At 45.5% G+C, this 16,565-nt stretch overlaps 1 protein-coding gene across 3 annotated transcripts in view; it reads left to right on the top strand.

Moving 5' to 3' along the window:
* The first annotated feature begins 8,777 nt into the window (after window positions 1–8,777).
* The window catches only part of CLSTN2 (calsyntenin 2), a 669,035-nt gene continuing 661,247 nt past the window's right edge, over window positions 8,778–16,565 (top strand). For all 3 annotated transcript variants that reach the window (XM_002759542.6, XM_078354097.1, XM_078354096.1), the window contains exon 1: window positions 8,778–9,085. In XM_002759542.6, coding sequence (XP_002759588.1) covers window positions 8,977–9,085 — 109 coding nt within the window. In that variant the 5' untranslated portion in view covers window positions 8,778–8,976. The remainder of the gene's footprint in view (window positions 9,086–16,565) is intronic.

The raw sequence follows: 16,565 nt of genomic DNA, 5'->3' as shown, positions 1-16,565 counted from the left end.
TACTTGTAGACTAAAGCAGGAATGAACCCCCATTTAGCCACTTGGCATGGCATTGGGTTTTTTATGTCCTTCAATTCTCCCACTGGCAAATACATACCATTTATCATGTGCCATCCACTCTACACCACTTTTTGACATTCCCATATGTTATAGAACATTGTATGAAGGTGATATAATATATTCTGTCCCCTTTGGACACATGATTCACAACACATAACCATGCCAACCTGGAAAAAATTTCTTAAATACTGAAAAATGGAAAGACATAAAACTTTAAAATTACTTAGGTGAAATGATTTCCTTGGAGCAGTCTAGCAAGTTGGCTTTTCGATCTTAGACTAGAAAGCTCTGAAGAGCAGGCACAGGCTGCTTTTTGAGTTGGGAAAGCAAGTGAACATTTAACCCTTCTCTTCTCTTTCATGGGGATCTCTCCATTGGGGTGTTTGTGTGGAAAGCATTTCCTGACCCCTGGCTCAGTCCGCTCCAGACATTTTAAGCACTGGTGTTGGTGTACTGCATTTATTGACTCTGACTATGTACCAAGACATGATATAGAAAAAGAGTTCTGGGCCAGGACTCAAGAAAACTAGAATCTAACCCAGGCTGTGTGAGCTTAAGCCAGTGATGTAATTTTTCTTTGCATGTATTTCCTTATGTATAAAATGAAAAGAATTATCTGTACGACCCACCCTTTGAAATGCTCTCTTACTCAACACCTCCCTCCACAAGTATGAATTTTTCAGTATCATGCTCAAGCTATAGGAAAATATAAGTTCTAGATTTTTATAAGAAGAATATATATTCAAGTAGTTTTTCAATAGGATGTTTATTGCAACAGTCAATAAAGAGAGATGCAGGAAAAATAAGTGCTCTGTTCAGAGAAGGTATACCATTCATTCATGCATTCATTCATTCACTCAATAAGTAACTATCTAGCACCCATGTGTCAGGCACATGAGTCTCTCCTCTCCTACAGTTTAGATTCTATTGGGAGGAGGTTGGAAATAAATGAGCAAGTAAACTTGCAAGAAAATATCAGCAAGGAGTGATTACAGAGAATTAAAAGAGAAACTCTATATAGAGTAATGGAATGACCTCTCTGGAGAAGTGACATTTAAGATGAAACCTGAATTCCATGTGTTGATAAGAGGGAAGTACAATCCCAGAAAATGGTTCAAATCAAAGGCAGCAAAGAGCTGGTTATGTTCAAATGACCAAAGGCCAGAAGACAAGAGAGGGAGCAGTCAGAGAAGCAGGCAGGAACAATCAAGCTGGGCTTTGGGAGTGAGACTAAAATGGATTAATGTTTTTTTTTTTTTTTTTTTTTTTTTTTAAGAGTGACGAGAAGCCTCTTGAAGACTAAGACAAACAAGTTCTGGGGCAGGTGGAAAAATTCTTCTTTTGGAGGTAAGACTCAGAAGGTTATTTGGGGAGAAAGAGGAAGAGCCTGTGTAGGTAGGTGTATTAGTGTGGAGGGCTGCCATAATGAAATACCACAGACTGGGTGACTTAATAACTTACTTTCTGACAATTTTGGAGGTGGAAAGTTTAAGATCAAGGTGTCGTTGGCAGGGTTGGTTTCTTCTGAAGCCTCCCTCTCCAGGGCTGGTAGATGGCTGTCTCTTCTCGGTCTTCACTGGTGTTTCCTAATTTCCTCTTCTTAGAAGAAAGGACATCAGTCATAATGAATTAAGGCCCACCTTAATGACCTCACTTTAACTTAATTACCACTTTAAAGGCCATATCTTCAAATACAGTCATATTCTGAGGTATTAGGGGTTAGACCTTCAACACAAGATTTTTTGAGAAATGCAATTCAGCCCATTAGTAGAGGGTTTAGTGTGAGTAGAGAAGCAGGATTGGTGTGGCCCCTATTGAAAACCAGTGGAGTCCCCAGACTGGCTGGAGCAGAGTTTACACAAAATGGAGTCACAGGAGTGAGGTTATCAATGGAAGTTGAAGCCAGGCTGGTGAGAGACTTGAATTTTCATTAGAAAGCTTCAGTCTTTTGCAATAAGTCGTGATGAACCTTGGAAAGTATCTGAGCAGTGTAGGAGAGCTAGGGATTGATGATCAAACCACTGGTTCCGTCAAGGCCATGCAGGAGAGGATGGAGTCAGGAGACAGCTTGGGGCATGGAGCTCAAATCAGACCCTTAGGGACAGAGAGGAAATAAAAGAGAAAGGAACATCTCTAGGGAAGATCTCCAGTGCCAACTGAGACAGTGGGGAAACAGGATTCCAACCTGGGAACTTCAGAGAAACACTGAAAAACAGACTTCTGTGCAAAACCTGGGATTATGGCCAGAATGACTCAGGACAGTGCATTTGGTCTCTGTCCAAACCCCGCACTTACAGCTGTGTTGGAGGCTGGACACGCTGCCTCACTTGGCCGGAAAAACATGGCTCCAGAGTCAGACCTCAGACAGTTTAAATTCCAGCTTCTTCATGTTTTAGCACTGCACCTTAATTTCTTTGAGCAAGTTACCGAATCTCTTTGAAACTTAATTTCCCTAGATATCCAGTGGAAATGATAAATCACCTTTCTAGACTTTTGGAGGGCTAACTGAGGTAATGTGTGCCATGTCTGCCTCATACTAGGTGCTCAATAAAGGGAGATACCTTCTCATCTCCCTCAGTGGAACAAAGCCCTGGAATGACACAGCAGATAGATTTAGGTACTTGTGACACATCTGAATTGCTCTGGCAGGGCACATGGGCTGGTGCTTCCTGTAGCAGGATTGGCAAAGGTGCTGGTGGGGCTGGAGCTGCTGTGGTGCCATGTGTGTCCTCATCTGTTCACATTTTACCTGCATAGAAAACACAAAATACTGGATCAAGTCAGGCAGAAGGCTACCCACAATGTGTGTGGCCCTGGATGAGTCTCCATTCTAACTATCAGTGTCGCTATTTACTGCATCTGTACCATCTGGCATGGAAAGAATTCAGCAGTTTACAGTTCATTTAACTTTAAAATCAACCTTGCTTCATTAGTTTAAGTTTATAGATGAGGAAACTGAGGTTCAGAGTAAGTACTTTTTCAAGTCAGACATCATTAGAACACTGGAAAGCTGAGTTTGCAACTTAGGTCTGTCTGATTCTAGAAATCATTTTATTTCCACTAAGCTCTGCTTATTCCTTGTCTTGGCCTCTACAGGTCTCAACATCTGAGCTACAAAATAGGACTAATTACACATGACTTGCCTCAAAATAGGACTAATTACACATGACTTGCCTCAAAATATAATACTTATCTTTTCCCAGCCTTTGTTGTAGGAACAAATGAAAATAAATATGTTCTATTTCCTCTAGATATATTGTAAACCACACTAAAACTTAGTGGCATAAACAACCATTTGATTACATTTATGGATTCCATGGGTGAGGAATTTGGGCAGGGCATAGTGGGAAGAATTATTTGGAGCTTTCAGGATATTCCAAATGTTGGACTCAGCTGGGGCTGTAAACTGTACTTATATATAGCCTTTCCATATGGCCTGTGACCCTTACAACGTGGAGGCCTTAGTGCAGTTAGACTTCTTATGTGGAGGCTCTAGCCTCTAAATGCATCCAAGCAAGCAAGGCAGATGCTGCGTCACCATTGTGATCTAGTCTGGGAAGTCGCAAAGCATCACTGCTGCTGGATTCTACGGATAGAAGCAATGCTTAGACTCAAGGCTGCTCGAATTAAAAGAGAAGAGATAGATTCCATTTTTCAGTGGGAGAAGAGCCACAAAATTTTATGGCTGCTTAAAAAAAAAAACACAAAACACAGGGTACAAAATTCCAAGTAAGTATACGGAGGTGTACTGGAATAATGCCTTGCTCTAATTAATGACATCTTTGTTTTAGCCAGGACACTCTGCCTGGCCAGCCATAAAACACTCACGTCCAAACAACGCTGAACTGGGTTTGGTGGTGAACAAGCTTTTTTTTTTTTTTTTTTTTTTTAAGCTCCTTTAGCAGCAGCACCTGTAGTAGCATCAAAACTTCCAAGAACAAAGTTAAAAATTCTGTAATGTGTTCAGTTGCTCACAGGTCATGAAGCCCCAGTTTTACCTGTCAAGGTGGAAAAAGAGAACGACAAATGTCTCCAGTTCATTAAAGATCAGCTTTTCAACCTTTCTTTTAAAGTACTTTTAGTTGAGGGCCGAGCGCGGTGGCTCAAGCCTGTAATCCCAGCACTTTGGGAGGCCGAGGTGGGTGGAACACGAGGTCAAGAGATCGAGACCATCCTGGTCAACATGATGAAACCCCGTCTCTACTAAAAATACAAAAAAAATAAAATTAGCTGGGCATGGTGGTGCGTGCCTGTAATCCCAGCTGCTCAGGAGGCTGAGGCAGGAGAATTGCCTGAACCCAGGGGGCGGAGGTTGCGGTGAGCTGAGATGGTGCCATTGCACTCCAGCCTGGGTAACAAAAGCGAAACTCCGTCTCAAAAAAAAAAAAAGTACTTTTAGTTGAATTAAATTTAGGTCATGGAGAAAGCCTCAGTTTAATTTTCTTTTTACAAATAAGTTTCCACAAGAATATATAATTCATTTTCTTCACTCACCCAGCTTAAATCATTTTGGGTCTATGTTTTGGTGCTTAACTGGCAAGGCATTAATGATCCTGGTGAAATGAGAGGAAATGACTATGTTTATATGGGCCCTATGCCGGTTAGATTCTATTTTCTGGAATAGGGGAGTTATTTATTTATTAAGAGCTATTGACCCAGATAAATTACCTGAGATTTATTATCATACTGCCAGGTGGTGCCCCAGACTTGGGGCTTAGAATAACCAAGGCTTTATTTACATCATCCTGTTCACCACTTTTTTTTTTTTTTTTTTTGAGACAGAGTCTCGCTCTGTTACCCACACTGGAGTGTGCAGTGGTGCAGTCTTGGCTCACTGCAACCTCCGTCTCCTGAGTTCAAGTGATTCTTCTGCCTCAGCCTCCCAAGTAGCTGGGATTAGAGGCACATGCCACCACACCCAGCTAATTTTTGTATTTTTAGAAGAGGTCACTGTGACTGGCCCTGTTTACCGTTTCTTGAACAAAGTCTTTAGAGGAATATGCCACAACACTAACTCTGGAATAAGTAATGCAAATTCAGAGATTCGTATCTCTAGTTTGGTGGCAATTGGTTATTTAAATTGTCCTTATTCAGAGGTGATGATAGATAATTTTTTAAAAAGCAAATCCTCAAACCTATCTTTCCTGATTTGAAACTATTTTTTGTTGCTTACTTACCCTACATGCCTTTCCCAAAGTCATGATGTGTGGGAGAAAGATGAAATTTGCAATTAAGCAGACATGAATTGATATTCTGCACAATTATGCAAATATGGATAAGTTGTTCAAACTTTCTGAGCCAGTAATCTGATTATGATAAAATAGAGAAAATAGCACATTGTCTTAGTCAATTTTCTGTTGCTCATAACAGAATACCTGAAACTGGGTAATTTATAAAGAAAACAAATTTATTTCTTAAAATTATTGAGGCCTAGAGGCCCAAGGTTGATGGTCTAAATCTGGTGAGGTCCTTCTTGTTGGTGTGGATTCTGTAGAGGTGGCATAGGGTATCACGTCATGTATTAGCTCAGGTCTCTGTTCTTTTTCTAAAACTACCAGTTCCATTCTCATGATAACCCATTAATTCAATAACACATTAATATATTAATCTATGCACAGATTCATCTATTCATGAGAGCAGAGCTGTCATGAACCAGTCACCCACCAAATGCCTCACCTCTCAATACTGCCACATTGAGGATTAAGCTTCAACGTGAGTTTTGGTGGGGATACATATCCAACCACATCTCACCTGTTGTTGCAAAGATTAAAGAAGGTGTGGAATATATATCCCTTTTTGTAAAGCCTGGCACTGAGAGAATGAGGACTCATTAACTGTTAGGTTGTTTTACCCCATCTTTTGCATCTGCAGCATCCCAGCAGAAGCAGATAGCACAGTAGTACTCCACACAAATGGTGTTGACTTAAAAGCTCTTGTGGTCTGAGTATTTCTAAGGCTGAACTTAGTCACTTTTATCTCCTCTAAGCCAGGTCATTATTGCCTGTTCCCCAAGTGAATCAAATCAAATGTGTGACTGACACACTTGTTTTCAGACATACAGAAAGTAGGATAAGAAGAAGACATTTTTACATTTATTGCACATCGACTATGTGCAACATACTGTTTGATGTATTTTTAAAATTTACTTATTGTAATGATCTTACGAAGTAGGCATAATGCTGCTCAATCAATCGTTCCAGAACATAATAAATGAATGCAATAACCACTTATTGTATCTCATAAGTCGCTCAGCTGGGTAGTTCTGATGTGAGCTAGGCTTGGCTGATCTTGGTTGAGCTGACTTGGGCTTGCTCACGTGTCTGTGGTTAGCCAGCCTGTAGGTCAGTTGGTACTGAACAGCCTAGTGTGACCTTGGCTGGCTGAAACAGCTCAGTTCTACCCCATGCAGTCTTCTACCCTCCTGCAAATTAGCCTAGGATTATTCTCATGTCAGTAGCAGGGATTTAAGGAAAGATGAGGCAACATGCATGCCACTGTCTCACAGACCAAAGTGAATCACATGGCCTAGTTCAGAGTTGGGGTGGGAGGGCATATCCAAAGGAAATAGATTCAGAGAGACATGGACACATGGCCATTAGGGAACCTGCTCTACCACAATAGGCATTGTTACTACCCTCATTGGAAGAGGAGAAGATGGAGGCTACCAATTTTGTGCCTGTTGGTCACCAGCCCACCCCCTAGTGTTTTTCTCTGCTGTGTTCTTTCCTGGCAATCTGCTCCTTGGAGATAGTGTCCAATAAGCTACATTTCACCCTCTTTCTCATTATTCTGAATTTGGAATTTCATGTAAAATTATTAGGACCAACCAAGTGATCTTAACAAAGCCCAGTATAATGACATCAAGGAACAGTGTAGTTAAGTCAGTAAGATAGGTCTAGATAAAATGAAGGAAGGAGGGCAGATATTTAGTTGGGTGGAAGTACATGGAAAAAAAATGAGACAAATTTACATTTATCTTCTATTTGCTGGCTTTTTATTTTGCCTGGGTCAGCTTCCACCTTTCTGTGCCATCTTTTCTAGATTCTGATGCCAACATCTGAGAAAGGCAGGGTCCTGGTGTTGGCCTGGGGCATTTACTAGATTTTTGACCTTGAACAAGGAAGTTACCTAACTTTCCTGAGCCTCCATTTCATCATGTGTGAAATGAGAATACTGGCACACAGGTTGATTTGTGGGCTAAAGGAGACCTGAAGGTAAAGAGCTCCACCTGGGTCTGAGCCCCATGCAGCCACCATGATTCACTGCTGTCCCCAAGCACAGCCTGGTGCCTGAAATGCCAGCGAGTTGGCTTTCACCACTGCAGAGGCTCTGGGTGAGCTGCCAAGGCAGCGCAGGGAGGCTGAGCAGCAGGAGTGTTGTTAATGGATTTTATGGCTCTGTTGAGTACCTCAAACTACAGTTATTAATTAGAGGATGCTGTTTAGGTTCTCTTGCAATATATACATTTTGTTAATTGATTTGTATAGGCTCATAGCTAGCAATATAAAGAATGTGCTGGATCATAACACTCACAAGGGATTGTGATTGCCTTTGCTGCCCTCTCTGGCTCCCCAAGCAGGGAACAAAAGCTTTGAGGATAGGACCCACTCTCTCCTCCGTCTTTGGATCTCCAATGTCTAATCCAGTGCTCACTGGCAGGGTGATATAGCCTGTCTAGATGCTCAGCAAACGTCTTGAATCAATGAATAAATAAATAATGTTGTTCTATATTTCCATATCGACTTTATTTCCAAACGATTGCTTCTAAACCCTGCATTGTGTGTGACATTGGCATTGCATTTAGGTAAATATGGTCAAGGATTTATTCTGAGTCCTTACTGTTTTTTGAGTACCTTTGTAATCCCTTCACGACCTGGAGATGGTTGAGGATGCAAAGATACGCACTGGCCCCTGTACTCAGGGAACTGCCAATACTCCGTGGCACGAGATTTTACAAGGCATGATGTCAAGCAGCCTGTTCTTGGAGATGCCGAGTGACAACATAAAGGTGGCAACTTCTTGCGTGGCACTATCCTGCAGGGAATTTTAAGTTTGTCCCCCATCCCCGGCAGCCCCAGCAGGCCCAGCACCCCGGGTTTTCTGATCTAGCTTTTCTGTCAGCTTCTAAGAGCCGAGTCTTCTCAGAGACGACGCGGAGCCCGGCCATTGCCATCCAGGTCCAAGGCTATCTACTCTGCGCGACAACCCCTAGCACCACGAGGCACTGCTCTAGTGTGCGCCTGGCGCCCTCCCCAGACCAGTCGACAGAGAGCGCCCAGAGACCCAGCCAAGGGCAAGACCCTGAGCAACGCCCGCCCGTCCCCTCCGCCGAGGTCAGCTCAAAGGGCATGGCCGGGCAGGGTCCCCCGCACCACCCCAGACGACCCTCAGGCCTCAGGTGGCCACTTTCTGGGGGAGCCCTCCATCCCTTGCGGCAGCTTTTCAGAGAACCGGAGTGGAGGCGCGGGGCTGGAGGGCTCCTCGGAGCCACCCAGCAGGGTCCTCTGGGGGTCGGGTCCTGACTGGGCCAGGAGGACTTGGACAGCGCCCCGGAGCGTGGAGACGGCTGAGGAAAGTTGGGGGCCGGGGCCGTGGGCTGGGAGCGCGGAACCCAGCGCCGGTGCCCGCGTTCATGAATATGCACGAGCCACCTCCCTCCCTCCGTGACGTCACGGGCCGTCCCGGGGTGAGCGCCGGAGCGGCTCCGGGTCCGCGCCAGTGAGCGCTGCTGCTGCCGGCGAGCTAGCGGCGCGGCGGCGGGAACCGGAGGCCGGGCGCGGCGGCAGCGGCGGCGGCGGCGCTAGAAGCGCACCCACCGGGGACGGCGAGGCGGCCCGCGGCGCGGCAGGCACCGGGAGGCGAGAGCCGGCGCTGTCGGTAGGCGGCGGCTGCAGCTCGTTGGCGGCGGCTGCGAGGATGCTGCCTGGGCGGCTGTGCTGGGTGCCGCTCCTGCTGGCGCTGGGCGTGGGGAGCGGTAGCGGCGGTGGCGGGGACAGCCGGCGGCGCCGCCTCCTCGCGGCTAAAGGTGGGTGCTGGGGAAGTTTGCTCTTCTCCCAGAAGGGAGGCAGGGCAGGAACGAGGGTGAAAGCGGCAAGGACCGGGTTCATGCTGGATTTGCCCACCCTCCCTTGCCGCAGCTTCTCTGGCCTCTGTGAGCCCTGGATCCCCGGAGTCAGCTCCTAGCGCCGCGGACCGGAGAGGTTCCACTCGCCGACGCCGGCCCAACCCCTGGGCGGGGTCCGGGGGCCGAGCAGAAGGCGAGGTCTGGGGAGTACGGACAACTTTGAGGGCTGTCTGTGCCTGGGTGGGAGCGCAGTGGGTGATTATTTCGAGCTCTGGCTCAGGGACGACTCGCGCCGCGGGGACAAGCAGGTGTCTGCTCCTGTCTGGGGGAAGGATCAGCCGCGGTGCTTTCAAGGAGGGAGCCGAGCGGTGACTTGTCTCCCAACTCCCACATCAGGGATGGAGTGGAAACTTCTAGGCTCCAGGGAAGGCCCCGCTGACACTCCTTAGGCTTCCCCAGGGCTGCTCTGCTCCCCAGGGAACGCGTGCCCTCCGGGTGGGCGGCGGAGTCCGGAGGAAGCCCGGGATGTGAGACTCCCCGCCACCTCTCCTACTCTGCTCTGGCTCCTGAGGACGGAGGAGCCTAACCTGGCGCCACTCCCCTGCCCACCTTGTTCCTTTGAAGAGCTTGACCTCCCTCACCTCTCTCTCGGAAGGAAGCTAGATCCAAGGGAACGCCTGGCTCGGTGAGGCGAGCTTGGAAGCCGGCGAACCCCGGACTTTGACAGCTGCCTGAGAGTGCCAGGAGCTCTGGGGTCCGGGTCCGGGTCTGAAACAGGAGATCACGTGCTTGCAGGGGGTGGGGAGGCGAGGGAAGAGCAGAGCTGGTGGGGGTCAGTGGTGGGCTCAGGGGAGGCTGTGGCAGATCCTAGCTGGGGCGCACAGCTTAGTGATAACTTGTTGATTCTGTGCGCTGTTCGTTTTGGTTTGTGGGCTGTGGAGGGCGTGCGTTTTGGTTTGTGGGCTGTGGCCAAATCGTCTAGGTGACAGTGAGGGGATACTTTATCCCCAAATCCTGCCTGACCATCATCAGAGGGTGGAGGGGTTTGCGCCTGTCAAAAAATAGATCCCCTGCTAGACAACCTGATTCCGACGCTGGCTTTGAACTACAGTTAGGCACCAGCTTAGGGGAGGGAATGCCTATCAGGCTACATTACTCTTGGAGAGTGGGGAGAACTAGAGGCAGGCAGTTTGCCTTGTCTGGAACTTGGTAACTGACTCTCCAGTAACTTAGGAGTGATACAGTTGAGAAAAATATGGGTGATTATGTTTATCTCTAATTTTTACATTTTTTTGGTATAATCGTTTTGGAAAGATTTTATAAGCAGGCATTCTATTTCTTTTCAGCAATTCTTTTTTCTTGGTGTATCTTTGACAGGCAGTTTCTATTTTTAGAAAGACAAAGAGAAACTCATTATGAAAATATCTCAAACAGTGCGGTAAAGAAGTCGATGATATGAAGGGATCAAGCTGAGAGACTGTTGTTTTGGTGAAGATAAGAATAAAAACCAATAAACTTCCAGACATTTTATCCTCCTTTCCCAATATAGACACTTTGTTAAACAGGAAAATTACATTTTTGTGGAGGGGAAGAGGTGGGGGGGGTGGAGATTTCCCATCACTTTGTAGCACAGTAAATGATGTACTTATAAGCAGATGTCTGCCGACAAGGGTTTGAGGGAAGCTGAGGAGCCCCCAGCAAGGGCAGAAGAGGAAAGGAATCATTTGGGGAGAGGATCTGGTGTGAGTAGTAATAGTGCACAGCTGATTCTCAGGTCAGAACGGGAAGCTTCATAGAGCTAAGAGAGAAGGGGAGAGATAAATTAAAAAAAACAACAACCGGCTTTCAGTGATTCACTTCATGTGGATAATTATGTGCATTTTAACCAACATCCGACTTAGAACATACTCATTTCATGGTTAAAACTAGACATTTGTCTTTCCAGCTTAAAAAGTTTATTGGCCCTGTTCTAATTCCGCTTGTTCTCGTCTTTTTTCCCCCTTCCAACCACTGGGGGGCTGCAAAGAGCTCTATTGGCTGCTTTTTTTTTTTTTTTAGACAAATATGTAATATTTGATTACAACAGAGACATTTATTATGACACCTTAGTATTTACAGGACTGACTCTCCTTATTACAACGCACTTGCATTTTGTGTTTCCAAATCTCATAATCTCTAAAGAATATTTGAAATAATAAAGCTGTATGTTTTATGTATAATGCACCCTGCCTCTGACTTTGCCCTTTTTAAGGTTCATACCATTGTTATTCCCATCACTAAAATAAATAAATAAATAGATAAATAAATAATAAGGAAGGCATGTAAAGATTGAACAAAAATACAGATTCTTCTTTCATACAATTCTGTATTCATGTGTAGAAAAACATTGGGAGTCTGGAGTCAAGCTTTCTGACAGAGTTGAATGCAACCTCCAAATAACTGTCTGGAAGCACGTGCTCCCAGCTTCAGGCTTGTGTGAGAAGACGTTGTGTCTGTGGTGCACAGCTTATTCTGCCTTTGTGTTTCTTGCTGCTTGCTTTAGGGACTGGAGCAGTTAATCCCTGACAACTACCTGGGGTTTTCACAGAATCACTGCACTTTCAGTATAAACATATTTCCCATTTAAGAAATAATACAGTGGCCAGGCAATTATATAACTCCTTCCCTTCACCCTTACATATTTTGGCTATTCAAAAAAGATAAATACTTGTTGGATTCCTTGAAGAGACCAGATCACATGCGCATGTTCTGTGAGTAAGACTGGTAAGGTATTGTGGACCCAAAGAGTTTCTCGAGGCAGAGAAAGACATGTCTTATCCAAGGGAAAGGAGACAGTGCAATCTAGAAAACACCTCAAAATTTGTGCCAAATTTGGCAAGACGTCAGTGGTCCTAAGACCTCGAGGACTTGGTACACAGTCCTTTCTGAGTTCCCAGCATCTAGGCATAGAGGTCGTTTGAAACAATACTCAGCTATAGACCATCAATGATTGTAGTGCCTGCCTGTGTGCTGAGACCCTGGCTCAGTGCTCTGGAGGTTTCTGAGCTGGTAGCAGAAGGCCGCCCCCTACCCCTGACTTTCTTTGAGGAGCTTCTGTTTTAGTTGGAGAGACAAGATTTTTATGTGAAAATTTAGAGAGTGACAGCAGAGCGAGTTTGTCCAAAGTATAGTACTGACTGTGATAGAGACACAGGCAAAGGAGTTGGGAATGCACAGACAAGGCTTACCAAAGCAGCATGTGGTAATAGGTGAGGAGGACGGAGCAGGGTTATAACCAGTGTGATGTAATTGTAGTAATTGCAGTGTATAGAGTCCTTCTTTAGAGTGTAACAGGCACTGTTGCTAATCCCATTACATGGGCAATCTCTAACTCTTATGACACATGCAGAGCCAGTGTTAGCCCATTTCACAGATGAAGAAACAGATGCTATGAGAGGATCAATGACTTGCCAAGACCTCCAGCTAGAGGATGTGTCACTAAGATGAGAATAAAAATGATCACTATGCCCAGTGCCCCCTATTTGTCAGGTGGTCTTCCCACTGGTTTTGAAAGCAGGTCTAGGGACCACAAGGAAGCTAAGCTGTTTGTATCTCTGAGTTACCCAGGAGTCCTTGTGGTCCTGCCCACAGAAGAGCACAGCATGAGTGTCTAAGGCTGTTTAAAAGGGCGTGCAGGTGAGGTGAAGGAAACGGAGCTTGCTTTCACCATGAAGACTGGTGTTCATCGTCATTCACCTTGTTTCTCCCATAGATTCAAAACCATCCTTGAATATTCCAGATTGCACACTGCAGAACTTCCTGCAGGGGCAAAGGTAGTGTGGAATTTTTATGGTGGATTGTTCGAAATGATCTTTGGGTAAGTAGCAGATGTCTTTTAGTGGTATCACAGAGTTATTTTTCCAGCTGAAGCACAAATGCCAAAAAACCCTCAGCAATGCATCAGAAAGTGTACTCTGACCTGCTGCCATCCGGAAACACCTGTGGTTCTGGGACCAGAATGTGCCCTTTCCCTCTCCTGGGCCTTCTGGGCATCAGTCTAGTAGGTAACCTTCCTCAGCCTAATTTCCACTGTTACTCACGATGTGGCCAGACTTGGACGTGGCTTTCCCTAAGGAAGCTTCCCAGGCTGGTTACTTTTGAGTGACTTGTTTCTCTTTCCTGCATGCTTGTGTTTTTTTGTCTGACTCTAGTCCTCAGCGCTCACAGACCAGTGCTGGAGGCTCATTCTTACTCTCCTGATAGCTCCAGGGCCTGAACTCAAGCTACGAGCTGAGCAGTACACAGTGATTTGCTTGGTGAACACACCTGTTTGTTATCCCCAGTGCTTTAATTTCTTGACATAGACATTTTACATGTTTTCCCCTCTCCTGTATAAAGTAAAATGTGGGCATATGGCCAGAAAAACTTGAGTTCCAAACCTGGCCCTACTACCTGCTAGTTAGATGATCTTGGACAAGTTAGTTAACCCCTTTGAGCTTCAGTTTCCTCATCTATAAAGTGGGGATACAGATTTCTACCTTGTAAAATGGCCATCAGGATAGTGCTTAGATAGCATGTAGCCCAGTTTGGGGCATGTAAAAGGCACTAAATATTCAATGACTAATTATTGGTCACTTAAACAGTTGCTTTAGTGTCTGTGATTTGGTGAATTTGTTTTTCAGATCTCTTAGAAATCTAATCGCTTTCTTCATATCTTTTCTCAGCTCAAACTATTAACTCTGTTTCTCTGTTTTTCTCTCTCTCTCTGGCTGTCTCTCCTTGTGTGGATATGCACATGTGTCTAGTAAATATCATGTAAATGTAAATGCACATGCGTACACACACATTTGGCTTGACTTGTTTGTAAGAAGATATGCCTTTTTCACTAGTCTGTGGATGTCTTGGAAGCCAAGGCTCTGTCTCATTCATCTCAAAAGCTCTGGCACTTAGTGCAGGGCCCGCTCAGAGTAAAGGTCAGCAATATTTGCTATATAAGTAAATAAACAAGCATCACTCCATGTGCCAGAGACAGAGGTGTGGGAGGTGCTGGAGGAAGAGCTTATGTGACATGATCTAGGTTGTAAGGAAAGATCCCCTGCCCAGTTCATACTTTCCTCCAAGCCCTGCTACGTCGGAAAACAGAAAGGCATACTTTTTTGTTCGAGGCATTGACAAGCTTTGTGATAATACGTGTTTATGTGGAATGGGGTAACCGAAGCTGTGATACTCAAATAATAGCTTGGAACAGATTATTGTTTTATTAGTTGTTATCTAGCCCACCAGGAATTGGACCCTGTGGAAATGGTTCCCTGGGAAGGATAGGTTTTGAGGATGGACCATGGGGAGGCTTGATCTTTGGAATAGCACTGAGCTGAAGACCCTGGCACTGCGTAGGACAGAGGATCATGCTCTCAGCTTTGGGAAAGAAGCAGAGAGGGGGCTGGAAGGCGTACTGATCAGAGTTAGCCCTTCCAGACATGCACTAGGTCCTGTTCTGTAGCCTTTTCAGCCAATTACTATTTCTCAGCCTCCTGTTAGTCTCTGTGAGGGGAACAAAAAGATAAAAGCAAGTTCCAATTATCAAAGAGTTCACACTCTGTCGAGGGCAAGCATTGCACATCGCACCTCACACAAACTCTTGCAGAACTTGGTGACTTACGGGAAAATGGTAGATTGTGCATCATAGACCCCCGGAAGCCTTGCGGGAAAGGAAGAAGTTGGCAAGAATAGAAGTCAGGAAAGATTTATGGAGAAAGTGAAAGGGATGTTGATGGGTAGGTAGGCATTGCATAAGCATATGTCATGGGCAGGAATTTGCACTGGACAGGTAAATACAGGGTGACAAGAGTGATTGACACACAGGCATGAGTGAAGAGGGTGCTCAGCCAGGTCAAATATATTTCTGTATACAGACTCCAGGGCTAAAAAAATGAATGTTTTTTGAGTGCATGCTATGTGCCAAGCACTATCTTGAAGCACTTCATAAATGTCAGTTGGTTTGATTGATCCTTATACCAACCCTGTGAAGGCAGTAAAACCACAATCTCATTTTTACAGGGGGTAAACTGAGTTACTGAGAAGTGAGGTAACTTGCCCAAAGTCTCACAGCTCAGAGGTGGTGAAACTGAGGTTACAAACTCAGAGCGGTAGGCATGGGTTCCCCTCTTTGCACAGGCTTACCTATCAGAGTGATGTGAGGTCTGCTTGAGAAAGGCCCTGCGTGAGGTCACAGAGGCTCTGCTGCCCTGGAAGGCATTGCCTTGCTGTCCAGGAATATTTGTTCAGATTTCACTTCAAAATTGCTGAAAGAATCAGTTTCAGCAATCACTCTCTGACTCACTTCTCAATCCAAAGTGAGCAATACCTGTTTCTTCTCATTGAGGCAGCTTCAAGCCCTCTTCACTTCCTGTCATGCTTGGAGTCAAGCAGAGGAGGCCGCCATCCACACTGTATAGTCCCAGGTGTGTTTGGAGGGGCCTCCTGCACCAGGAAGACTGTGACAGCTGGCTGGCCTTTGTGCCAACAGTTCTGATACGGTCATTCATTTGGGTTAAATATTGCCCTCTTCTGACTCAGGTTTAGGCTGGACAGGATTAATGAAGGATACACACTTTTAAACGTGTATCCTTTTGGCTAGATACCAAAGTGGATAAGAAGGGGATGCTGAGAGGTGTGCATGGCAAGGGTGGGAGGAGATCGTATAGGAGTAGCAGATACCAGACTGTTGATCTGACTGCCTTTCCTTTTACTGTCATGCAGGAATTTATATATGGCTATTGTATTTTTCTCAAATAACCCTATTACAAATTGGTAAACGTACATTACAGGGCATATAGCAGCAGAGCAAGAACTAGGACAGGGGGTCAGATTGTGTGCAGTTGATTCCATGTAGCAGCAGGGAGCCAGTGTGGTGAGCTAGGCCACTTCTTGGACCATGGCCACTTGAAGCCTATTTCTCTCACTACGGAGCAGTTTTCTGACTCTAGGGACAGGCAACTTATCTCCAGTACTTCCCCAGGATCTTGCTTGTCCCCAGCTTATGACCCTCTACTCACATCAGTCCTCCCCAGAGATTGACCAGAGATGCCCATGGCCAATGCTTTTCTCCTAGCTCACTTTGAGCCTCCCACCCCACCCAAGGCTCACCAATATCTGTTTCCTTTAAGATGCCCCAGCCCCATATGTCCCAACCCAAGCTCTCATTTTTCCTCCAAGAATCTGCTGCTTCTGCTGTGGTCTCTGTTTGGGTGAAAGATACATCATCCATATGTTAACCCAAGCCAGAGTTCCCAAGAGTCCTCCAGCATGCTGGTCTCTCCACAGATATCACAATCCATCCTTCCTCACGTCTGGGAGATTCTTTCATCACCATCTAGAACCTCTCCTCAATTCCCATTGCTACTGCCTTGTTTAGCATCTTGTGCAAATGAAAGCAGTCGATTCTAATTTTGACACCCTCCCA

This window comes from Callithrix jacchus, chromosome 17, assembly GCF_049354715.1.
Source record: "Callithrix jacchus isolate 240 chromosome 17, calJac240_pri, whole genome shotgun sequence".
Taxonomy (NCBI): Eukaryota; Metazoa; Chordata; class Mammalia; order Primates; family Cebidae; genus Callithrix; species Callithrix jacchus.
The sequence above is the reverse complement of the archived record's forward strand: the minus strand, read 5'-3'. Positions and strand labels throughout refer to the sequence as shown.